Here is a 25,900-nt window from a genome sequence, read left to right as displayed (position 1 = left end):
TGACTGAGCTCAGAGACTTAATGGAATACGAAAAAGTGAAACTAACCATCAGTGGTACATGATAATTACAAGGGTGGCACAGTGGTGCAGTTATTAGCACTGCTGCCTCAAGGCACCGAGGACCCAGTTTCGATCCCGGCCCCGGGTCCGTGCGGAGTTTGCACATTCTCCCCGTGTCTGCGTGGGTCTCACCCCGACAACACAAAGATGTGCAGGGTCGGTGGATTGGCCATGTTAAATTGCCCCTTAATTGGAAAAAAAATGAATTGGGTACTTTAAATTATTTATTTTTTTTAAAGAAAAAAACAGCATTGCAAGTCAGTCTAAGAAAGCAGCTGCGGTAGATTTAGTAGAGGTATTTGAAATCTTGATGGATCTGGATATGGACAGCGTAGGTAGGAAGAAAATGTTCCCACTTGTGAAAGGATCGATAATGAGACGGCACAGATTTAAAGTCATTGGTAAAAGCAGAAATGATTATATCAGGAAAAACCTTTTCATGCAGCCAATGGTTAAGGTCTGGAATGCTCAGCCTGAATGTGTGGTAGGTGAAGGTTTAATTGAAGCATTCAAGAGTGAAGTAGACTGTTCTCTGAAACGGAAGAATGTGCAGGATTACAGGGAGAAGGTGGTGGAATGGAACGAAGTGAGTTGCTCATTTGGAGAGCCAGTGCAGATATGCTGTTCCAAAGGCCTCCTTCTGTGATGTAACAGTTCTTTGACTCTGTGAACTCGGGAGGGTGTCTAGAGGACTGGCTTGGTGCCTGAAAGAGCATTTGGACCATAAAGGGAACAAGGAATAGAGAAGTATTGGAGGAGCACATAGTACAAAAGGGTTGAAGAGGGTTTTGGCAAGGAGGATATACGGTATTTTATGATGAGAGTAAAGATTTTGATATTGATTCAAAGAAGCACAGAGCTCAGTAAGGAACTGGCTGATAAAGATGGTTAAGGACGCTGCCAGTTTCAGCCTTCTTCATGAGTTATAATTGAAAGAAGCTGAAGGCTAGCTTGGAGAATAATTGGAAAGTTAAATCTCATGGATTAGAGGCAAAACAGTTGAGAAGAAAGTGAAGAAATGGTTTTGGTGACAGAAAAAATGCAAAGAATCTGAGCTCACAATTAAGATTCCACACTATCAGAATTGGCTTGAACAGCAATCAGAGAAGAGAGCATTAATGGCGTCAGTCTCAGGTGAATTAAATTGGAAGAAATTTTGATTCATCCAATTCACCCAAGAGTCTATTTAGAACAAGCAATCGAAGCAGCTAAAAGGTAAAAGAGGATACCATCAGCAAATCTGGTCCAATCGTTTCACCAATGGGCAGCATACTGTCAACAAAGATAGGAGGAAAGGATCAAACACATTAGAATTATACATTATAATGACCATGTGAGAAGGGAGATTAAACCATTGGAATATTTCAACGGTTGTAAGCTCAAGACACGCACCGTGACTTGGGTATATGTGCCATGTTTCAGGTAAGACATTAAACCAGTCTGCTGTCTCAAGTATAACAATATCTTCTTATGGGCCAGTGTTTAAAAGCTCCACTGTGTATTATGGAGTTCACCTGACCTATAACTTTTTGTTGAATTTGGCTAGGATGAGCACAAGTGCCTTCACTTGAGGTGTAATTCAAGTCGTCCCAGACACTTTAATCTAAATAAGCTTTATTCTAAGAATTGAGTTAACATTTATATAAACACACAGCACAAATCTTTATCAATTACAAACATAAAGATACCCCACAGCTACAGTAATCTATGTATAACACTTAATGAATCCCCCCTTAACTGTTGCAATTCAAAAACAAAATCCCATAAACCCCAAGGGCGTGGCCCAGCCCTCTGCATTCTGACTTGAATAAGGCTGACTTTCCCTGAGATTCTGACCCCCGTCTCACCATCAGGTTTAAACCCTTCCGTAAAGCAAGCTATGTCTTAAAAGCCACCACCAAGGTGATTTTTACCGGAACAGATATTTTAAATGAAACTAGAGAGAGACAGGCCAAAACACCTCTTTCTCCTGTCTGAGTCCACAGCAGTCAAATGTCAAAGCAAAACCAAAAGCGGCGCACAAAGCCACAGCCCAGCTCCACCCACACAATGACATCACTGAAGCCATGTGATAAGACAACACCCTTTTTTAAAGGGACACTCATGTGACAATATCATGGACACTAATCCAAGATGAGCTCGTGAGATAGTGGTTATCTGAACCAATTATTTACTTTTGCCCTACAGATTTAACAAGTTTTTGAGTTGTGGTATCCTTTGAAGAAATTTGACATTAAGGGTGTGAGCTAGATGCAAGATGTTTCCCCAATCGACAGACAGCTATTTCATGATACACCTCATGATTATAATTAGGTTAGCACAACTCCAGCACAATTTTTGTTAAAAGATGGGCCGCACGGTAGCGTTAGCACTGTTGCTTCACAATGACAGGAACCCGGGTATGATTCCCAGCTTGGTCGCTGTCTGTGCGGAGTCTGCATGTTCTCCCAGTGTCTGCGTGGGTTTCCTCCGGGTGCTCCAGTTTCCTCCCACAAGTCCCAAAAGACGTGCTTGCGAGGTGAATCGGACATTCTGAATTCTCCCTCAGTGTACCCGAACAGGAGTGTGGCGACTAAGGGATTTTCACAGTAACTTCATTGCAGTGTTAATGTAAGCCTACTTGTGACACTAATAAATATTATTATTATTGCCAGTTTGCAGGCAAGGTTTTAACATATTTACGGTCTTTGTTCCGCCTTCAGTACAACATAAGAGTCCAGATTAATCGAGTTCGTTTTTTTGGTATTGCCAGGTGGAATAGTTGATCAGGATGCGTTGGTGAAAGTGCTCCAGAATGGGGTCATTCGTGGAGCAGCTCTGGATGTAACTGACCCAGAACCACTTCCAAGGTATGTTGTCATATTCACTAATTCATAGAATTATATAGTACAAAAGAGGCCCTTCGGCCCATCAAGCCTGCACCGACAAAACAAAAACTACTCTAATCTACACTAATCCCACACTTTCCAGCACTTGGCCCATAGCCTTGAATGTTAGGACATTCCATGTGCTCATCCAAGTACTTTTTAAAGATTGTGAGGTTTCCTGTCTCACTCAACTACTCTCCCAGACTGTGCATTCCAGATTCCCACCAGCCTCTGGGCGAAAAAGGCTTTCCTCAAATCCCCTCTAAACCTCCTGCCTTTCACCTGATGCCCCCTTGTTATTGACCCTTGAACTAAGGAGAACTGCTGTTTTTTTTATCCACCCTGTCGATGCCCCTCAATCATATACACCTCAAATCAGGTCATCCCTCAAGCCTTCTCTGCTCCTAAAGAAAACAACCCAAGCTTATCCAGCCTTTCTTCACAGCTAAAATGCTCCTCCCAGGCAATGTACTGGTCAATCTCCTCTGCACAATCTCTTGTGCAATCCCATCTTTCTATAGTGCAGTGACCTTCGGGACCCTCGCCGGCCGATCTTCGCTATCCACGCCGGCCGACCTGCGTGTCCCACCATTTTCTCTTACCTTGTTTGCTGCTGACAAAAATGGAGGAAATGGTTTTGGGTCCCTTCGGCCCTCGTACACGCTCCTCCAATGGAACCTGTTGGATGAAGGTGAAGCCTTCCGGGGTCGGAAATTATGGAGTCTCCAACTGTCCAAAGTACTGCATTTTTTTCAAGTAAAGTTTTATCAAATAAACCCCCCCCCCCGAACTTGTAAAACAAAAGAATAAAATAAATTTAAAAATTAAAAATTAAATGAATAAAATAAATGAATAAACCCCCCCCCCTCCGAACTTGTAAAACAAAAAGCTACGACCATTTTAAAAAAAAAGCGGCCGCACTGCGCATGCGTGCTGATCATCGGCGCGCATGCACATAGTTTTGCGCATGTGTGGTGATGATCTGGACGCATGCACAGTGCGGCCGCATTTTTTTTACATGTTCACGGCCATTTTGAAGGCCGCTTGCAGCTGGTGTTCTTAACAGCCGGCTGCTGCGGCTGTTGCGCGCAAATTTGCGCGATCGGGAGCGCTGCAACAGACAGCTCCGCGACCACCCGTGGGTCACGCCCCTGAGTTTGACAATGCCTGCACTATAATACACTCCCAGCAGTGTGACTGCTCCCTTTTTGTTCCTGAGCTCTACCCCCAAAGCCTCATTAGAAAACTCTTCCAAGATATTGTCCCTCCTTAATTAATAATGCAACACCACCTCCTCTTTTACACCCTCTCCTGTCATAGAATTCCTACAGCGGGATTGGGTCTGCACCGATCCTTTGAATGAGCACTCTATCCCCATAACCCCGTAACCTAACCTGCACATCTGGACAAAGGGGCAATTTAGTATTGCCGGTCCACTTAACCCAGTGTTTTTCAAACTTTTTTTTCCGGGGACCCATTTTTACCAACTGGCCAACGATCACGACCCACGCCTGTCGACCTTCACGACCCACGCCGGCCGACCTTCGTGACCCACGCCGGCCGACATTCGTGACCCACCATTTTCCTCTTACCTTTAATGTGAGAGGTGAGCCTGCTTGGTCTTCACAATCCCATTCCAAATCAAGTTCAGAGGAAGAGAGGGCTATGCACATATCAGGTGTAGGATTGAGCCAGTTCCTTTGTGCCGTCTTCATCTTTGTGAGGATGGAAACTCCAACCTCGCACATGTAGGTCGTTGTGAAGGACAAAAGCAACAAAATGCTAGTTTTACTCAGCTCCGGCTACTCCTCGGAGATGCTACTCCAGAATGCTGACAGTGTCATTGACTTTTCCATGCTTTTAATGTGCTGTCAAAGCTGAGGCGCAGAAGGTCAGTCAGCTTCATTTCGAGTCAGGCTTGCCAGTCCATTGACAGTTTCCTGACTAGTGCTGTTTTCTTTGATGTGTTGTAACAATGTGGGGAACATTTAGTAATTTTAGCTTTGCCCTCGCAATTGTCAAGCTTTCAATGACTTTTGGAAAGCTGCGATTTCTTCACAGTGCTGAAAGCAATCATCATCCTTCCCTTGCAATTTGAGGTTCCGTTCATTTAGAATTGAAAAGATTTCTGCCAGAGAGGACAATTTCACTAGGAGGAAAGCGTGGATTTCGTACCTCGGTTTGTAAACTCGGAGTAGCTCCCCTGTTTACTGATCACTACAGTAACTCTTCAAGCGGATGAAGTCCGCCATCATTGGGCTTGACTGGTCACTGTTTCGATTCAATGCTTTAATGTAGTCTAAAATGTCAGCAAAAAACTTATAGCCACCCTTCAGTACACAGAGGGCGACGATGTGATGATTTCCGTTGCTTTCATTACATCCCTTGGTAAACGTTCAGTTCTGTCCATGATTAATCCATGAGGAATGTACTCTCTCCAGATCATTTAGGGATGTAAAACAGATCGAGGTCATAGCCTTGTTCATCATCGGTGATCACCACGCAGTCAGCCACCGGCATGCTGCGATCGCACTTTGACCCCGGGTTCAGGTCCCAACACTCCTGTGCCGCAAGCGCACTGATGAGCAGGCACGCATGCGCAGTGCGCCCGCATTTTTTTAGCTGGTCGCGGCTGCCATTTGTAAAGCCGCTTTCAGCCGACATTTTCAAAAGCCAGCTGCTGAGACTGTTGGGCGTGAATTCCCGCGACTGGGAACGCCGCAATGGCTGGCTCCGTGACACTCCCGACAGCCGCCCGTGACCCACCCGCGGATTGCGACCCTCACTTTGAAAATGCCAGATTTAATCCACACATCTTTGGACCGTGGGAGGAAACCAGAGCACCTGGAGGAAACCCACACAGACACAGGCAGAACATAGTGACACAAGGCCAGAATTGACCCAGGTCCCTGGTTCTGTGAGGCAGCAGTACTAACTACTGTGCCACCCTGAAGATCCCATGCCCAGAATGTTGAGTTGTCAGTCCTGCCCCTCCTTCAACCATGTATCGGCGATGGCAACATCACAACTCCAGGTGTCACTACACACTTTTAACTCCTCTGTCTTAACCAGAGGCCATCCAGCCTCACCATACTCTCTTGAAGCTCAAATTCTGTGTCTCTATTGCATAAACACTCTGGTGAACTAGTTTAAATACCTCCCAACAGCATTAGCAAAACCCACCTACAAGGATGTTCGTCCCATTCTGCTTCAGGTGCAGACCTTCCCCAGAAACGATCGCAGTTGTTGAATCCGTGGTAAGCAGAACGCATAGACGACAAGTAGAAATTAACAAACAAGGTTTAATGCAATACAAAAGTTCAAAACTCCTCCACTCCCCTAAGAGTTTCCTTCCCCGACCAGCATTCAGGTCGAGGTTTTTAAAAGAATTGGGACTCTCCCTTGTTAAGGGGAAGCCCCACTTCCTTAAAGGGGAAATTCATATTCTGGGGAGGTCATGGGAAACCATATGGTCCTGAGCCCAGGACTTCCATTGGGGTTATAAAACCCCACATCCATGGGTAAATGCGCTGTGACCAGCATTCAGGCACAGACCTTGAGGTGTATATTGGATCCCGTTGGCGACACAAACGCCACAAATTCTGCACTCGTAAACGCCATACCATTGTCTGATACCAGCGCCTTGGGTATGCCATGCGTGCTGAAAATGTGCTGGAGTTTCTCTTCGGTGGCCCGGGCTGTTGTTGCTTGCATCTTGAGGACCTCCATCCACTTGAGTAGGCATCAAGGAGGCTGAAGAACATTGGGTCCTGAACAGGGGCCCACAAAGTCTATTGCTGAGGGTCAGTCTGGTGCACCCGTGGATACAAGATGCTGTGACCGGTAACAAGTCCATAAAATGGAGGGCGGCAATGACCTCACCAGCAGCTGTTGGTGTAGGTGGCGTGGTCGACAGAGCCAGCTGGGTTAACACATCGGCTTGGTGAATCTTGGTCTCGCAGATTGTCACAGGACAGCCAAACCCTGCTCCTCGATCTGCGCATATCGCTTCTCTGTATCGACCAAAGTTCTTGAGGCGAAGGCAATGGGATGTTCAGATCCATCCTCCATGGTGTGGGGCAGCATGGCCCCACACCGTACGGAGAAGCGTCACAGGTCAACAGCAGCGGTTGTGATGGGTTGAAGTGGGTCAGCAGTCTTGATGAGGAGAGCTGTTGTTTCACCTTGACGAAAGCGGCCTACTGTTCCCGGGCCCACTCTCAGTGTTGCCCTTCTTTAACAGACGGTGGAGGGGGCTAAAGTGGTGGCTAGGTTTGGGAGCAACTTGTCATCGTAATTTACCAGGCCCAGGAGTGATCGGAGTTCAGTTGGACCATCTGGTTCTGGAATCTGCTGAATTGCCTGTACCTTTTCTTCCACCGGGTGTAAACCATGGCAGTCTACGCGGCAGCAGAGGTACGTTACTTCAGTGGCATTGAAGACACATTTCTCCTGCTGGTTGACCGTCATCTTATGGTTACCACATAAGCGCACTGATCCGTCCGGTTTAATGACCGGACGACTGGCAGTGCCCAGTCGGACAACTGCACCGGTTATATGATCCCCAAACTCTCCATCGGGACCAATTTAGCGTCTACCCTGGGTTGTAAGGCTTACGGAACAGATCGGGCATGGAAGTAGCATGCATGAGCCATCGGATCCACGTTTATTCGGGCCACAGCCCCTTTGATGGTGCCCAAGCCATCCTGGAATACTGATAGGAACCCCTTCAGGGTCATGTTGCACACCTGTTGCCAATCAAACCACAGGTGGCATAACCAGCCACGCCCCAGCAAGCTCGACTGTTCCTGTGGACCACCACCACAGGAAGATTTGCAGATTGTTGATCATACACGACCGGAACATTTGAAGTGTCCGCTATTGCCAGTGGTTTTCCCGTATAAATGGCGAGCTTTGCGTTGGTGCCCAACAGGGCCAGTGTTTGAAGGACAGGCCGAATGCGGTCGAACGTGCGCCGACTGACTATAGACACTGCCGCCTCAATGTCGAGCTCGATGTAGATTGGGTGTTCATTAATTTGCAGAGAGATCTGGATGGGTGCCACTCTTGATGCAGCCAAGCAGTGTAACTGCTGTCGAGGGGTCCAGTTTAGTTCACTTGGCTAGATAGTTGGTTCGTGATGGAGAGCAAAGCCTGCAACGCAGGTCCAATTCCCATACCGGCTGAGGTTATTCATGGAAGGCCCCGTCTTCTCAACCTTGCCGCTCACCCGGGATGTGGTGGTGTCCTCAGGTTAATTCACCACCAGTCAGCTCTCCCCCTCAAAGGGAAAGCAGCCGATGGTCATCTGGGACAATGGCGACTTTTGCCTTTACCTACGTGCTGTTGTATTCGTCCACATAGTAAACCCTGTCACGTGTGGGGCTGCCGCGCCTGGCGGAAAAAATTCTTGCAGGACCTCCTGTTCCCCTGGTCTCTGCGGCCTGTTGCAGCCCCCACTGGTTGGTGGTCGTATTCCTGTTCCTCATTGTCAGGCTGTTCCCTGCCTGTATTACGGCGGCCCATGTTCCTCCAGTAGGTGTCCCACTGCTGGGGGACGGCTTCCTCAGTTGTAAGCAGAGTATGATTGGCACTCACTTTGATATCCCAGACCAAGCACCGCCATTCCCTCGAGTTCCTGGACTCCTTGTTCGGCGCTTTCCCTGGAGATGGCTATCTCCACTGAGCATTGCTGGTCCAGGTGGCCTCAGCAAGTAACTTCCGTTGTGTAGCGGCATCCGCACACTAAGCGGTCCGCGAGTGTCTCATTTAATGTTGCTCCAAATCCGCAAGCCTCAACCAGTTTCGGAGATGGGCCAGGAAGTTACTCACCGACTCGGCCTGGGCCTGAGCAGCCGCATGAGCCGGAATCGGTGTATGATGAGAGCTGGTTTCGGGTTGAAATGCTCCTCCACTGGAGTGGTGAATGACCGGGGATCTGGGGGTCCAGGTGAATCAGGCTCTTTATCACAGTGTAGGTAGGCCCTCTGCAAGCCATTAACAATACCACATCGCCGGTAATCGCATTTGTTCGAAAAAAATATTGCATGTGTTGTACGTATTTTCTCCAATCGTCTGTACCTGTGTAAAAGGCTCCAGATTTCCAATATGCAGCATTTTGGTTGTTAGTAGTGGGGCTTCCCGAGGTCTAGACGAGGTCGACCAGGGGAGCAGCAACCAGTATCGTAGGCAGCCCCACTGGATGCTCATCACCAGCGTTGAAACCCCAGTAAACAGAACGCATAGACAATAAGTAGATATTAATAAACAAGGTTTATTGCAATACAAATCCAATACTCCTCCACTCCGCTAAAGGTTTCCTTCACCCAGGTCAGGGTTTTTATACAAGTTGGGGCTCTCTTGTTAAGGGAAAGCCCCGCCCCCTTAAAAGAGAAGTTCATATTCCGTGGAGGTCATGGGAAACCATATGGTCCTCATTCCAGGAGCTCCAGTGGGGTTATAACACCAGTGATTCAGGAATCTAAACCACTCTCTCCTGCACCAACTCCTTTGTCATGCATTCATCTGCCCTATTCTCCTATTTCGGTACTCACTGGCAGGTGGCACCAAGAGTAATCCAGAGATTACAATCTTTTGAGGTCCTGCTCTTTAGTCCACTACCTTAGCTCCCTAAACTTTTGGCATAGGGCCTCATCCCTCATTCTACCTATATCATTGGTTCTAATGTGCACCACGACCTCGGTCTTATCACCCTCCTCCTTCAGGATGCCCTGAAGCCATCCCTGACCCTGGCACCAGGGAGGCAACACACCATCCTGGAGTCAGTCTGCGGCCGCAGAAATGCTTGTCTGCTCCCTACCACTATCACTCCTGCTTTCTTCTTTCTCCCATCCTGTACAGTCATGCCACTTGTGGTTCCAGAAGCTTGGCTCTGTCTGCACTTCCTGGAGGAACCAATCAGCTCCCATCAGAAAACCGATTTGTGAGCCTGACCCCATGGGACTCCTGCACTACCCGTCTCTTTCTTTGACTGCCTCGAGGTCACACATTCCCTTTATTCCCTCAAGTCCCTTGAGCTGCGGTGTGACCACCTCTCTAAATGTGCTGTCCATGTAACCTTCAATCTCATGATACTTAACTGTCTACCCTTTAGAGTTGAAACCCTACTAAACAGTGGATGTTATCAAAAAAACTAGCAGCAATTAGTACGAGATTCTAAGGCAAGTGATTAACCCTTAAACTCCCATCACTTACTGAACTACCAACCCCACTCACTGCACTCTGTCAAATGACAATTCAAATGACCCGAAATGATCATCTGAAAAGTAGGAAACATTAATGGAATTATAGAAACCCAGCAGATATTTGGTGATAAACCTTGTGTGTGTGTTTTATTTAAAGGGATCATCCTTTGCTGCACTTACCAAATGTCATTCTGACTCCCCATATTGGAACTGCCACTGATAAAGCAAATACTAAAATGCTGAAGAAAATGATTGAAAATGCTTTGGCTGCTGTTGATGGGCTTCCAGTTCCTGATGAAGTGCTGCCACCGTGATGGATACAAATTTACTACATTGGAGTAATGACCTCCTCGGAATCCATTGATTCAAAAGAAGAATGTTAACTACTGTAGTGAAGAAATAAGGTTTTATATCTTCATCCAAAACACAAATATTTCATATAGAGTTTGTATTCGATTTTGCTTTACCCTCCTTCTACACAAAGGCTGTACAACTCCAGCCCGACTCTCACAACTCATGAGCAACACCGCGCTGGATGTTTATCATCGATCCAACTCCATCAAAATTGTGGAAGGTTTGAAATGCCCAACTTCTGCAATGTCACGATACCTGTAAATGGGATCTCTTTTGCTGCCTAATTCCACACTGCCGAAAGTTGCCGACGGCAGGAATCTTGGACTCAGTTTCTGCCCACCATTTTTAAAGTCTGCTCAACCTCCTCCCCCCCCCCCCCCCCCCACCAAGTTGGGATGAGAAAGCGAAAACTAACCGCAATGTTTGTAAACACCTAAAAGTTAAGTGCTTTCACCCCTCTTTTTCTCAGCAGAAAGCTCTTAACTGCTTTTGATGTGGTCAGGAGCTGTCAATCATAGCTAGATATTTATAAACATTGCCGTTAGTTTCACAGCAGGCTACTTGAGATCTATCCAAGCATGAAGGGAAATGAAAATAAACAATCCAGACATCTGGCAGCTGTCAATTACAGCCTACTAAAAGCTATTTCTCTTTGAAGTGAATAGAAGCCTTGAAGATCAAATGATTTGAGGGGGGGGGGGGTTAAAGTCTTGGGATGTGGTTTTGGCTTTCTATGAAGTAACAGCTGTTGCTTTCGGGACATTTGTCTGAGGCAGCAGATTTAAAAACGGTGATTTTTTCCACTGTTTCTGCTTGGACTGGGGTGACTGATATGGAGGAGGGGTTCTCTGTATGGGGGGGGGGTCTGGTACGGGGATTGGATCACCCTCTTGCGTGCATACTGTCAGGGGAGGAACCCAACCATTCCCGTGGTGGGGGTGCGGGGCAGGAGTTACATTGCCAGGAGGGGAGGGGGCCACCCGCTCAAAACGTCACCTGATAGCGGGATTCACGGCGTAATACCTTGTGATCCCCACTATGCATGAATTTGCATGGCAAGGGAGAGTGACTCGTTTTCCAGGCGCCACTCCAAGCGCAAACCAGAAGTGATTCCGCTCCAGTAGGAGAACACAGTCTCCCAAACAGAATCCTGCCCCACATGAACTGAGTAGATTACAGCCATGAGATGACAACCACCTGTTCTCAATAACAGTTGATTAAACCTGATTAAAACATTTTTATTGAATAGGTTTAATTATATAATTGATGAATGAACTGTAAAGTTTGCATTGTGCGCATTCAATTTTTGAGGAGCAGTTACCGTGGCAGCTGATAGAATTTAATGGGTGGCACGGTGGCAAGCACTGCTGCCTCACAGCACCAGGGACCCAGGTTCAATTCCAAACTCGGTGACTGTCTGTGTGGAGTTTGTACATTCTCACTGTGTCTGCGTGGGTTTCCTCCGGGTGCTCCAGTTTCCTCCCACCGTCCAAAGATGTAGAGGTTAGGTGAATTGGTCACGCTAAATTGTCCCTTGGGTCCCAAAGGCTACAGGGATAGGGCGGGTGTGGGCCTTGGTAGGATGCTCTTTCAGAGGTTGGTGCAGACTCGATGGGCTGAATGGCCTGCTTCTGCATTATAGGGGTTCAATGATTCTATGAATAGATTCAATTATATAATTGATAAATGAACTGTAATGTTTGCATTGTGGATGTTCAATTTTTGAGGAGCAGTTACAATTATTCTAAAACAATTGAATGTATCACAGAAAGGTACCATTACACATTTTCATTAAAATTATGGTCTGCAAAATTACACTTTGATTAAGATGTCTCATTTAAATAGGAACAAAAGCACCTTGCATTCATATAGTGTAGGGGTACTGATTCACCAGAAAATATCATAATCTAAGATGAATTGCCCTTGCCGCTGACTCCCCTCTCCTCCCTCACCAGCGATCTCCCTTTGACTGGGGTGAATCTCCTCCCCTTGACACACAGGGATGAAGTTACAATGAAAAGAGATACAGAGGAAAAGTTAATCCGTGCATACACATTCCATTCCTTGCTCCTCCTCCTCTTCCCCCCCCCCCCAAAGAATTACAACAAAATAAACTCAATACAAAATAATCACGTTTTTGATATCTCAGTAAGTGAAGAGATTCAGTAGTCAATGCATTTCAAGTATATCCACAAATTGGAAGACCTTTCTTTGCTGAAGTAGGCACAATTCCACAATCTGGCAATTGAGGGAAGCATGTTGCGTCAAATCCCGGGATCCCTATTCACCCATCACCCCTGTGCTCGCCGATCTACGCTTGCTCCTTGTCTAGAACTGCCTCAGATTTTATATTCTCACCTGAGTTCAAACCCTTCTGTGGCCTCCCCACCCCCACCTCGGTAGTCTTCTCCAGCCCCACATCTCTCAAATCTCTGTCACTGGTACATCCTTCGTTCCCCTGTTGATGGCACTGCCTCAGCATATACATTCTAAGCTTTGGAATTGCCTCCCTAAACCAGTCTCCCCACCATTCTCCTCCCTCCTTTAGAACCTACCCAACATCTCCTTACACATGGCTTGGTGTCAATTTCAGCCTGTCAATGTTCCTCTGAAGCAGCTTGGGACATTTTTATTGCGTGAAAGGCGTTATCCAATTGTGAAATGTTGTTGTTGAAAATTCTGCCGTTTTCTTCACCGGGGATATTCCCAGTGCAGCACCTGGGTGCCTTCTTTCCTACCTTTGTACTTAGGTGTTCACATTCCATTTCACACACCCCTGTCTGTGAGCAGCCTCTAATATGACAGCTGACGGCTATCTCAAAGGAGACATTAGCCTTGTTAGTTGTGATTTCACTTCACAGTCCCTGAACTCCCAAGTGCCTCCTCAAAAGAACAGGTGGTTTATCTGAGAGGATGATTAATGGACTGGATGTCCTGCAACCGTTGATGCCTGAACAGTGTGTCTATACTCTAGGTGTTTCTGCACTATAGAAGCAGCTTCGAACAACCAAACACTAAAGAGCAGGGTTTCACCACTGAGGAGCCTCTCACTGCCAAAGAGTGAGAGGATGACAACTAAGCACAACCTCCCAAATGTTGCTGGCGGAGGTCTGGAGTGGGATTCTCCGACCCCCCCCCCCCCCCCCCCCCCCAACGGGCCGGAGAATCGTCGGGGGGGGGGGGGGCATGAATCCCGCCCTGATGCCGGCTACCGGATTCTCCGGCGCCGGTTTTTCGGGTTGGGCAGGAATCGCGCCGCGCCGGTCGGAGGCCATTGGCAGTGCCCCCCCCCCCCGGCGATTCTCCACCCTGTGATGGGCCGAGTGGCCGCCCCTTTTCGGCCGGTTCTGCCGGCGTAAATTAGACCAGGTCCTTACCGGCGGGATCTGGCTCTGCGGGTGGCCTGCGGAATCCTTGGGTGGGCACGGTGGCCTGGCCCACGATCGGGGCCCACCGATCCACGGGCAGGCCTGTGCCATCGGGGTACTCTTTCTCTCCGCGCCAGCTGTTGTCAATCTCCGCCATGGCTGGCACGGAGAAGAACCCCACTGCGCATGCAATGGGTTGACACCAGTACACGCTGGCGCTCCCGCGCATGTGCCAACTTGCGCCGGCCGGCAGAGGCCCTTCGGCGACGGTTGGTGCGGCGCCAAGCCTTCAGTGCCGGCTGGCGCGGCGCCAACCCCACCGGCACCGGCCTAGCCCCTGAAGGTGCGGAGGATTCCGCACCTTCCGGGCAGCCCGACGCCGGAGTGGCTCATGCCACTCTTCAGCGCCGGTACGGCCCGCCCCGCCGGGTAGTGGAGAATCCCGGCCAAGGTGTCTAGTGGTTCCTGATCGGGCTGGGATTGAGTGTACAGAGCGACGGGTGCCAGCACAACTGGCTCACTGGATGGCATTCTGAGAGAAGGTGGGACAGTCACGGTAAACGTGAGGGAGGCTTGCGATCTGATTGCCGGTCTCACTTCTTCAAATCTTTCCAGATCCAAAGATGAAGGTTGGCTTTGATCCCGCAGAGGTTCTGTTGTTCTGCTTGTCACAGCCAAGGTGGGCAGAGGGCAGATGTCGCCGAAGGCATCAAGGCCAACACAGTCTGGAACCACATCTGCAGGGGGCCACCGCACAGCCTCAAGACCCGGCCACCCATCAGGCTGAGGAGGGTGCCAGAAGGGGAGACCAACGACATGCCAGGCAGGGTGTACAGGAGGCAATGGTTGTATAAGTTGACGGACACCATGTGCCACAGAAGACTGCGTCTCAACAGGGAGACAGTGCGGCACCTGTTCCACGTCCTCATGGTCACTGCAGCCCTCAAACTTTATGGCAATTAGTCATTCCAGGGTTCGAGTGGGGAACCTGTGTGGCATCTCGCACTCATCGCCATGATACCCCAGGTCCAGAGGGCCATCGATGGCACGCATGCCACCCTGCAAGCACCAGGGGAAGAGGGAGTGCCTATATTAACAGGAAGGGTTTCCACTCCATGAATGTACAGATCCTGTGTGACAACGCCTCAATATCATGCACGTATGTTCATGCATGGGAACAGTAGCCCTGGTCCTAAGCCTACTGGGAAATATGGACAAGATACAGGAGGATGTTAATTCAGCCACAAATCAATCCGGGAGTACACTTTATGCACATGTGAGTAGAAGAACTCCTTCACTCTCTGCTGCCAAAATCTCCATGGGTCCAGCTCCTGTAGCCACCTAAATTGGCCAACTCCCGATTTAAAATGGCGAACGGCAAAGGCAGATGGGAAAGTCAGCCAACACAGGCAGAAGCCAGCAGGTGCAGGTTTGCTGTGTATTTCACTCTGCAAAAGCCCAGACAGCATCGATACCAGCGACCACCAGCATAATAATGTAGCAGCCATCTACATACTAATGAGCAATCCCCGGGAACAATAGCAACATTTGGGACACTCAAAACTAAGCCAGACTTCCCGGCGCCAGCAGGAGCCAACACAAAGGAGGTTAACAAACACCTCAAGACCGCCCATCGATCAGGGAACCGCTCCAGTATTGGAGAAATCGAACCAAGCGATTGGGACAAAGTCCAATCACTTGGGACCAGGTACAGGGTCCACCCCGAAAGGCGGGAAGGCCCTGGGGACTATAAGAGTTAAGCCCCAAGTTCAACTCGCTCTCTTCGTCCTGCCCGGGTCACCCAGCAACGCGAACCAACCTTGACCGTGACCGGTGCAGTGACCACCGAAAGAAGTAAGTCTTAATTGAACGCTCACTACGAGATAGGCGCTCCTAGCTACCAATCCGTACCAACTTCGAATCCTGCAGACTCAGAACCCGAACAAAAGGCCATTTGTTCCCCTGACCTGGTGGGCCAGTCTGAAGTTAAGTATAGGCCTGTTAGTTATAGAAGTAGCTTAGACGTAGAATTTGTGCATGAGTAGCGATTACTGTGTATAATAAATGTGCTTTGATTTGAATCTTACTATTCGGTGTATTGAGTTATTGATCATTACTTGGACTTGAACCTCGTGGCGGTATCATAAAGATACCTGGCGACTCGAGAGCAAAGGTAATAAAACAGAGCAATTGAACCAACCAGAAAGTTAGCAACACCCCCCCCCCCCCCCCCCATCTGCTCCATGAACCCTTTTAGCTCCTTAACCATTGCTGGCACCCTGCCCGTTTTTGAGCTGGACCGGTCTAAACCAGGGTCAATAACTGTTGTTGAAGTCCCCTCCCAAGATTTCTAATTGTTTTTATTGACGATAATTCATTCATTAAACATACTATTAGGACCAGCATTGAAAAAAACAGGCTCTTCAAAATTAAAAATCTTGACAAAGCTTATATATTCCATTTGAAACATTAATAGTTAAAAAAATTCAGCTTTGAAACTTTTGCCCGCATATCCATATCAGTTAATTATACAAAATAAACTCAAATTAAACGGGTTTAAAATCAGAACATGTATGAGTATTACATTCCAGAAGGCATAGAAAGAAGTGTGAAATGTTTTTGCAGCTTCCTTCTGCTGCTCTGTCTGCAGTAGTGGCAATGCATCTGCTGAGGGGGTATGTAGTTAACCTAGCGAGGGTTTAAAGTTCTTCAAAAGTGTTTACTTCCATCTTATCCTCACCTTCAAGAATCACACAACCAATTTTGCAATAAAGAGAAAACGGAATAGCTTAGTTCAAATAGAATACAACAAAACATAAAAATTATCTCAGCTCCTGAAGTTTCTATTATCGTGGAAACCTCATAATATATTGGCAGAATGTGTGTGAAGAAACTGTGATTTGAAAAATGGTGTGCGATCACAGCCATTTTATCCTTCTGTAACATCAGACGGGGATAAAAAGGTGACTTGTAGATCACAGTATGAAACTTGCTATATTAGCTGATATTTGGGTTCAAAATGGGTTGCATGATACTGGCAGAAAACACATATAGCCCTTGCATGGAATTACAAAGGTATTAAAATATATGCACGGACACATCGTGCAATTGCAATCTAATCCTTGCACCAGATTTTGACTGTAATTCAAACAAACTTCAGAAAGTAAGAACAGCCATAGTTCATGAAATAGGGAATTTAAATATTTTTGAAATGGAGATTCTGTTCCCTCAACCAGAATCCATTTTAACACAGCAAATGCAATGTTAGCATTCATGTCGAGAGGGCTAGAATACAAGAGCAAGAATGTACTTCTGAGGCTATATAAGCTCTGGTCAGACCCCATTTGGAGTATTGTGAGCAGTTGTGGACCCCGTATCTAAGGAAGGATGTGTGGCCTTGAAAAGGGTCCAGAGGAGGTTCACAAGAATGATCCCTGGAATGAAGAGCTTGTCATATGAGGGACTGTTGAGGACTCTGGGTCTGTACTCGTTGGAGTTCAGAAGGATAAGGGGGGATCTTATTGAAACTTGCAGCATACTGTGAGGCCTGGATAGAGTGGGCATGGAGAGGATGTTTCCACTGGTAGGAAAAACTAGAAGCAGAGGACACAATCTCAGACTAAAGGGACGATCCTTTAACACCGAGATGAGGAGGAATTTCTTCAGCCAGAGGGTGGTGAATCTGTGGAACTTTTTGCCACAGAAGGCTGTGGAGGCCAAATCACTGAATATCTTTAAGACAGAGATAGATAGGTTCTTGATTAATAAGTGGATCAGGGGTTATGGGAAGAAGGCAGGAGAATGGGGATGAGAAAAATCTCAGTCACGATTGAATAGCGGAGCAGACCCAATGGGCCGAGTGGCCTAATTCTGCTCCTATGTCTTATGGTGTGATGTGTCATTTGTGACCCTTGTCCAGTAGGGGCAATATTTCTGGCATCTCTGAAGATTTTTATAAAGTGGTCACGTATGGCCCTTATAAAAATAAAGTGGTCGTGTTACGGTCTAAACCGGTGTTCAACCACCGACACATCACACAAAAGTAAAGATTGGGTAGAGGTTAAATCCAGGCATGGAGGACTGGAAGAAAGAGTTAGCCACGTATTTGGCAGCCAAATTCTCCACTTGAGTGACGGGGAATCATGAGTCACAGGTTAGCAGTACTGGGAACAGACCTGAGAGTCAGAGGGAAAAAAGGTTCCAAACTGACAGAAACGATAGCAATCGCAGCCTATATGATAAGAGTTTAAGCCATTCAATTCGGGGTGGTCTGCTGTATTAATGGATTTTGGGAATGGCAATACAAATTTGCATTCACCTTCCAGGGTCAATAGTACATCTGGACACGTTTACCGCAGGGATTTCACAATTCGCCCTGCTTATTCCACCAAAGATGAGGAAAAGGTCTCATAAATTTCTCCAAGCCCAAATGTTTAATTCAATATATAGATGACCTTTTCCTCCAAACCGAAATGAGAGAGGAACACTTAGATCCCCTAGATGAATTGCTTGGTCTTCTCGCTAAAAGGTAACCTTAAAATGGCTCATATCATGAAAATCCAGGTCACTTACTTATGCACTACGGTGACCTCTGAGGAAAGCAAGAGATGGAAAGAAAAAGCGTAGAGACCACCTTACAATTGCCCTTACCCCGTGATTTACAATCCCTACGATACTTTTTAAGAATTGTAGGATATTGCCGTAACCAAATAGACGGTTTTGCAACAAAAGCTCCATTGTTGTCTGAGCTACAAAGAAAGACCACCCCGTGGAATTGTGCTCAGCAACATGCTCAGGCCGTGAGTGAACTAAAAAAGGCATTGGCCCAGGCGCCAGCCGTACAAGTACTGAATCCAGAATTGCTTTTGCCATTGAGGTAACGGCGATGGTCGCCACTATCTCTGCCGTTCTACTACAAGGCATGGGTTGCCGATGCGTCCTGGCTGTTAAGTCCAGAAGAACAAGCATTTTTGCATGTGAGTGCCACCTACTGGCCATTTTGGGGTAATCCAAAATGTTACCTGTATTATTGGCCTTAATTCACTATTTTAATGGAACACACACACCCCTGCAACTATTATTAGATGGACGAATAAAAGGTTGAATTATTCGTCAGAATCGCATAGCCTGATGGATTTTAATGTTACAAGGGAAGGACATAACAGTTAAAAGAACTAAAGCGGCCAGTCCCAAGGGACCATTTGTGCCAATGGCAAAATATGCAGCAGATACAGTTGGTTAAATATTAATAAGTATCTTTTTCTTATTGTAACTTGCCTTCCCCTACCTTCTACACACAAACACAAAGTGGGGGTGTATGGGAGAAAATGAAAATGAAATGAAAATCACTTATTGTCACAAGTAGGCTTCAAATGAAGTTACTGTGAAAAGCCGCTAGTTAACATATTCCGGCGCCTGTTTGGGGAGGCTGGTACGGGAATTGAACCGTGCTGCTGGCCTGCTTTCAAAGCCAGCGATATAGCCCTGTGCTAAACAGCCCCGTGCTAAACAGAAATGACAGAGAAAATAGTATTTGCTTCAAATGGTGATTCGCAGCATGCCTTCTTCACAGTATGCTTGTTGATTAAAGTCTCAGGTGTACAGCCTGCAATGATCTTCCTTGCAGTTTGGCAATATTACTCACAGCTTCTCCTGGGAAGGCCCCATGCTTCGCAACAAACTTTGCTGCCTTTCTGGTGAGTGAGTGATCAGATTCTGAACCTTTCCTCCCAGCCTGTAATGGTTCTCCTGTAACCAGATTCATCCAGGCTTTCTGCCAGTTCAGAAACACAGTCTTTCTGGAGAGAAACGGGGTGGAAAGACAGTAGGTCTCTCTAAGCTGCCAAACCAAAACTGAAAGCTATTTTGGTCTCTGAACCATTTCAGTGGGATCAGATCCAATCACCACCTGTTATTGGGCAGAGTGCAGCCTTTTGGGCCAACTCATTGACCACCAGCCAAAGGAGGACTGGGTGCCACGGCTGTGAAGAGGGAGCAGTAGGTTAGAAAAACTGAAGAAACGTTGAAAACTGTCGGGCTTTCCGGGGCATGGCTACCTGGGCCAGGGACAGTAGCAGGTAGTGACTTGGTGCCATGTCATGGATTTGGGATGTCCCCCTCAGGATCTGGGTGCCCTGGCTCAGACCGCCAATGCTGCAGTCTGTCTTTTAAATGCACCCCCTTGATGCTACATGCAGGCTCCTGGCTGCCCACACTGCTGAGTGCTGCCTGTGTTCTTTAAGTCCCTCAGAGGACCTCTGGTAATCAGGGAGCCCACCCAGGCCTCTCCTCTGGACACCCTTATACCCCAGCTGTATCAAGGGCCAAGCTCAATCAGGAGCCCACGAGGGTTGGCACTCCTCAGAAGCGCTGCCCAGTTGCAGAGGAAGCAGGGGATCAGCAGAGCTCACCCCAACCAGAGAGCACCTGCACCACGGCCTTTGGAACCCTCCCTGGTTCTCTGCCCCTCTCAAGGCTGAGGACTCACCAGTGAGACCCAACCCTCTGGATCACCAGCTGTCTCCGCCTGGTGAGATTGGCAGTGCTGACTGCCTCTCCCACCACCTCCCAGGCAGTGTTCAGGAGGGCAGGCTTGAGTCTGCGGCCCACGCTGAGGAAGAGGGTGTCCCTCCACTCCTCACTGGCATGGAGCTATGGATGCACCTCAGATACCTGACCTCGGGGGGCAGGTCTTCTCTGAGCTATCTTGTTGGCTGCAGTGAGTGTGTGGTAGGTGGAGCGCTTAAAAACTCCAGGCTCTTTGGTGCTGTATCTAGCCCCAGCGGTTAGCACGCCCGCTGGACCAGGAATTGCTCGGAATTTGCACCAGAAGAGTGCTGGCCCATTGGCATGTCCTGAATTGCTCCACAAATAGCGCCCCCAACAGGAACACAAACCGCATACAATTCAGGCCTGGTGTCAACACTTTCACCAAGGACTGTACTGGACCCACTATTGGGGCGATTTGGAATACCCATCATACCTGAGGGAATGCAGGGAATGAGTAACATTGGTGTATCAAATAAAATCCAACCGGGAGTACAGTGAAGTTTAGATGGAGCGTCGCCATATGGAATAAAAGGAATAGATCATTGATAGGATCTAGACTAGGGAGATATCAGAAAACTGACCGTGTGATGACTTGGTCGTATCGTATATATGATTTAAAAATAGCTAGGAGTGGATTCAGGTCAGACAGGAATGTGAACTGTACTTAGCAGGAAGGAAAGAATGAGAAAATGTATGTTAAGATGGGATATATGGGAGAAGGAAACTATTGTGTAAACACAAATGAAGCAGAAATACATTATGGGGCTAAAGTATATCGTATCCATCACCCCATCTTTTGTTTTAAACACAAAATCCCAGCTAGAATTGGACAAGTTCATTTACTAGACATTAATTTCAGGGACCAAATTACTATAAACGTGACTGAGTCACTGAAAGACACTTTAGACCAATACCGGGAAAGATATTTGGCTAAAATTGCAAAATTAGACGAGAAATTAGAAGAATTAAATCAAAAGCTGGGAGCAGTGTCCGAGCTCAGCATATGTGCAAATGAAACAAGAGATTAAGACGAATGATCAGGAAATCAAAACTATTAAAGAAACTACATGGTGGGCAACATATGTAACTGGGGAAGTAACATACAAATACACCCATGGGTACAATTGTAATCTTATGTTATAACAATGATGTTAATGATGGTGTATCAGTCAATTGTAAACACAATGCTGCAAAGATGGAAAAGACAAATACAGTGGATGTTAACTATGAATGCATTAGAACGTGGATAGGGAGAAAAGGATATCCTGCTATAATAATCTATGTAAATATAATTATGAAGTGTAAAAGAAATGTTAAATACATGATGTTTTAAATGTGTGATTGTAATGGAATTTAGCTGTGATTTTTAAACTTGTTTCTTTTTAAGTCGCAAATAGGAGTCGTGCTAAATCTGATTTTGAAAGAAGTGCTGGTTAGCGTGTAACAGGAATCGAGCTCAAAAAACAAAGAACAAAGAAAAGTACAGCACAGGAACAGACCCTTCGACCCTCCAAGCCTGTGCTGACCATGTTACCCGTCTAAACTAAAATCTTCTGCACTTCCGGGGTCCGTATCCCTCTATTTCCATCCTATTCATTTGTCAAGATGCCCCTTAAACGTCACTATCGTCCCTGCTTCCACCACCTCCTCCGGCAGCGAGTTCCAGGCACCCACTACCCTCTGTGTAAAAAACTTACCTCGTACATCTCCTCTAAACCTTGCCCCTCGCACCTTAAACCTGTGCCCCCTAGTAATTGACCCCTGAACCCTGGGAAAAAGCCTCTGACTATCCACTCTGTCTATGCCCCTCACAATTTTGTAGACCTCTATCAAGTCGCCCCTCAACCTCCGTCGTTCCAGTGAGAACAAACCGAGTTTATTCAACCTCTCCTCATAGCTAATGCCCTCCATACCAGGCAACATCCTGGTAAATCTCTTCTGCACCCTCTCCAAAGACTCCACATCCTTCTGGTAGTGTGGCGACCAGAATTGAACACTATACTCCAAGTGTGGCCTAACTAAGGTTCTATACAGCTGCAACATGACTTGCCAATTTTTATACTCAATGCCCCGGCCAATGACTACCTTCTCCACCTGTGGACCTGTACACCTATATCTCTCTGACTGTCAATACTCTTGAGGGTTCTACCATTCACTGTATATTCCCTACTTGCATTAGACCTTCCAAAATGCATTACCCCACATTTGTCCGGATTAAACTCCATCTGCCATCTCTCCGCCCAAGTCTCCAAACGATCTAAATCCTGCTGTATCCTCTGACAGTCCTCATCGATATCTGCAATTCCACCAACCTTTGTGTCGTCTGCAAACTTACTAATCAGACCAGTTACATTTTCCTCCAAATCATTTATATATATATATGAACAGCAAAGGTCCCAGCACTGATCCCTGCGGAATACCACTAGTCACAGCCCTCCAATCAGAAAAGCATCCTTCCATTGCTACTCTCTGCCTTCTATGACCTAGCAGTTCTGTATCCATCTTGCTAGCTCACCCCTGATCCCGTGTGACTTCATCTTTTGTATCAGTCTGCCATGAGGGACCTTGTCAAAGGCCTTACTGAAGTTCATATGGCCAACAACCACTGCCCTACCTGCATCAATCATCTTTGTGAGTTCCTTGAAAAACTCTATCAAATTAGTGAGACACAACCTCCCCTTCACAAAACCGTGCTGTCTCTCGCAAATACGTCCATTTGCTTCCAAATGGGAGTAGATCCTGTCTCAAAGAATTCTCTCCAGTAATTTCCTGACCACTGACGTAAGGCTCAACCGGTCAGTAGTTCCCTGGGTTATCCTTGCTACCCTTCTTAAACAAAGGAACAACATTGGCTATTCTCCAGTCCTCCGGGACATCACCTGAAGATGGTATGCAGAGGAAAGGCCAGATTAGTGATCCAGTGTAAAGATATCTGCATGAATTGATCAAAGGGGGAAATGTAGCCTTGATCCTAAAATTACTGGGAAATATGAACAAGTTACAAGAGACACTGTAGCCTGATGGGAAATGTGGCCAAGTAACAAAGATACTAAAGAACTCACAGACGGTCTCTGGAGACTTTCTGGAAATTTACTTTCTACAACAGGATGCAGGACAGCTGAAGGCCTCCGGTCTCAAAAGGAGATCATTAGCAGCTACGTGATAGGGCAAAAGATAACAACTATGCGACAAAGAAAGCAGGAGGATGATTGAAACTAGGTGATTGCAGAAACTTGCAGGCCTTGAGAAGAGGCCACATAACCTTTGTAGTCACAGAAACTATTAATCTGGAGGTTGTTTTATATGGCATAATGGAACAAATGGATCCTGTTTATTGGATCTGTGAAACACAACCTCAAGAGACTGAGGATCGTAAACCGGACATCATAGAACTTTCGAAAAGGTACAAGAAATCATATAAAGATGCAGGGCTTCTAAGCTTCTAAGACCTTGGGACCAACAATTCCAGAAGATTACCCCAAGTCAAGAACTCGGTGACCAGTCAAGCATCCTTCAAGAATGTTTGGCCCATTGTTCTGATTAGGGTGACGTTTGAGTTCAATTCGTGAGTTAAGTAAAAGTTATCACTTACTGAGTTAAAGTATGAATGACACTTATTGAGTATTAGTCTATGTGACAGTTTTATTAAGGGTTAAGTACTGGTCTTAACTGCATAAGAGTCTGTGTGACACATTTGATCTGAATAAAGTCAACTTGAGTTCAAGAATACTTGTGGAAGTAGTTTGTTTGACATGTCAGTTATGACCCTCATCCAGGAGGCGCAACAGAGCATGCATGACAGCTACATCTTACATTTCAAGGACCAACCTAGGATGATGGATTGAGTCATGGGGGATAAGAGATCATGGCTGATGACGCCAGTGCGAGGCCTATGACTTGAGACCCGATACAATGAGGACCATGCTGTCGCCCGTTCTGACATTGAGCAGTGCATCGGCTGCTTAAATGGGGTTCAACTGCCAGTGTCGCTCTGCTAGCGGTGCTTTGCAATTCTGCCCCCAGAGGGTCTCCCATCTTGTGGTGGTCTCCACAACCTAGCACAGCAGTAGGACAGCATGCTGGGCAATGAGGAGGAGGATGAACATGCAGCCTTGTCTGAGAAGGTGGACCAGGAGTGCTGGAGGACAAGCCTGAGAAGAAGCCAGAGGGTGGAGGACAGGTGGCGGAAAGGGTCTGTCATGCCAGAAAGACCAGGGACGCTCTCATTGTCTCCAGATTTGCATGAGATGAGGCTGTGTGTCCGTGAGCTCTACACACCTCCTCTTCCCTGACTACCCTGTTCCCCCTCCCCTGACCACCCTGTTCCCCCTTCCCTGAGAACCCTGTTCTCCCTTCGTTGATCATCCTGCCCCCTCTCCTCCCCTCCAAGAGTCTATGGTACATGCAACCAGGGTGATGGGCCTGTGTTGGCACAGTCAGAAGATCACTCACTATTCAAGACAAGAGGATGTTGACCACGCTCTGTAAGGAAGGCTCTGGTGCTCCACAGGTTCTGATTAAGTTTGACTCCTGTCTTTCTGCTGACAGCGCTCTCACACCCATCCTCATGATGGAGTCTGCATTGGGGGATTTTGATTTTGGACAATTGAGGGAAAGGGCGGCAAGGGAGCAGGGGGAAGGGGTGGGGGGTGTTCAGGCCTGTTGTGAAGATTAAAATGATAGAGGCTTTATATGTTTCAGGTGTGAATTTTTAAATGTGGCAGATTTCCTTTCCCCTAGCCACAAAGACTGACCCCACCAGTGCCCACTCAGTGCTCCTGAATGTTCTTGATCCTCCATGATCTCGTGCTATGTCGAGGTGCCTCCCCGGGATGCGATTGGCGGCTGTCCTCTGGAGGGCCTGGAGGCGGAGTGCCTTGGCTGATTTACCGGCAGTGTCACAGGTGTTGCTGTGTCACCCTATTATGCCCACTGCCCTTATGAAATGTGCCGTTTCAAGCAGCAGGGATTGAGGACTGGAGACCGTCGGAGTCACCTTGGTAGAAGGCCCCGTGATGGTCTCCAGCACTTCCTCCTCCCTGAGGGTGCCTGTTTGACCATGGGTGACTCTATAGGACGGAGGGGAGTTGGAGTGACCACCAGAAGCTTCTGGGTCATCTGACACTGCCAGTTCTGCTGATCCCCCCATTGTCTGCACCGTGATGTCAACTCCCTCAGGAATGGTCCTTTGTGACTGGGTCACGCTCTGCAGTGCCTTGGCAATATCCACCGGCATCTGGGACACATCCCTCAGTGACTGGGACATGATGACAAGGCCCTCAGCCATATTCATCACAGACTGAGCCAAGCCTTGGACACCACCACTCGTTGCTCGGATGTTGTGCTCTAGGTTTTCCACTGCAGTCCCTACCCTAGCAGTGTAGGCCTGGGTGCCACGCATTGCCGGCACCATCTCCTGTGTTTGCAGACTTTGGGGTTCCTCCAATCGGCCTTGCTGTCACTGGAATGTTGCTGACACCCCCTCCTGAATCTCACG

At 47.3% G+C, this 25,900-nt stretch overlaps 1 protein-coding gene across 4 annotated transcripts in view; it reads left to right on the top strand.

The window, feature by feature from the left end:
* LOC140425413 (probable 2-ketogluconate reductase) overlaps positions 1–12,301 on the top strand; it is a 92,712-nt gene extending 80,411 nt beyond the window's left edge. For all 4 annotated transcript variants that reach the window (XM_072509666.1, XM_072509664.1, XM_072509663.1 and 1 more), the window contains 2 exons: positions 2,813–2,909; positions 10,290–12,301. In XM_072509666.1, coding sequence (XP_072365767.1) covers positions 2,813–2,909; positions 10,290–10,446 — 254 coding nt within the window. In that variant the 3' untranslated portion in view covers positions 10,447–12,301. The remainder of the gene's footprint in view (positions 1–2,812; positions 2,910–10,289) is intronic.
* Positions 12,302–25,900: the final 13,599 nt, after the last annotated feature.

The sequence above is a fragment of the Scyliorhinus torazame genome, chromosome 6 (assembly GCF_047496885.1).
Source record: "Scyliorhinus torazame isolate Kashiwa2021f chromosome 6, sScyTor2.1, whole genome shotgun sequence".
Classification (NCBI taxonomy): Eukaryota; Metazoa; Chordata; class Chondrichthyes; order Carcharhiniformes; family Scyliorhinidae; genus Scyliorhinus; species Scyliorhinus torazame.
Note: the sequence above shows the minus strand (reverse complement) of the source record. Positions and strands in the feature narration are given on the sequence as shown.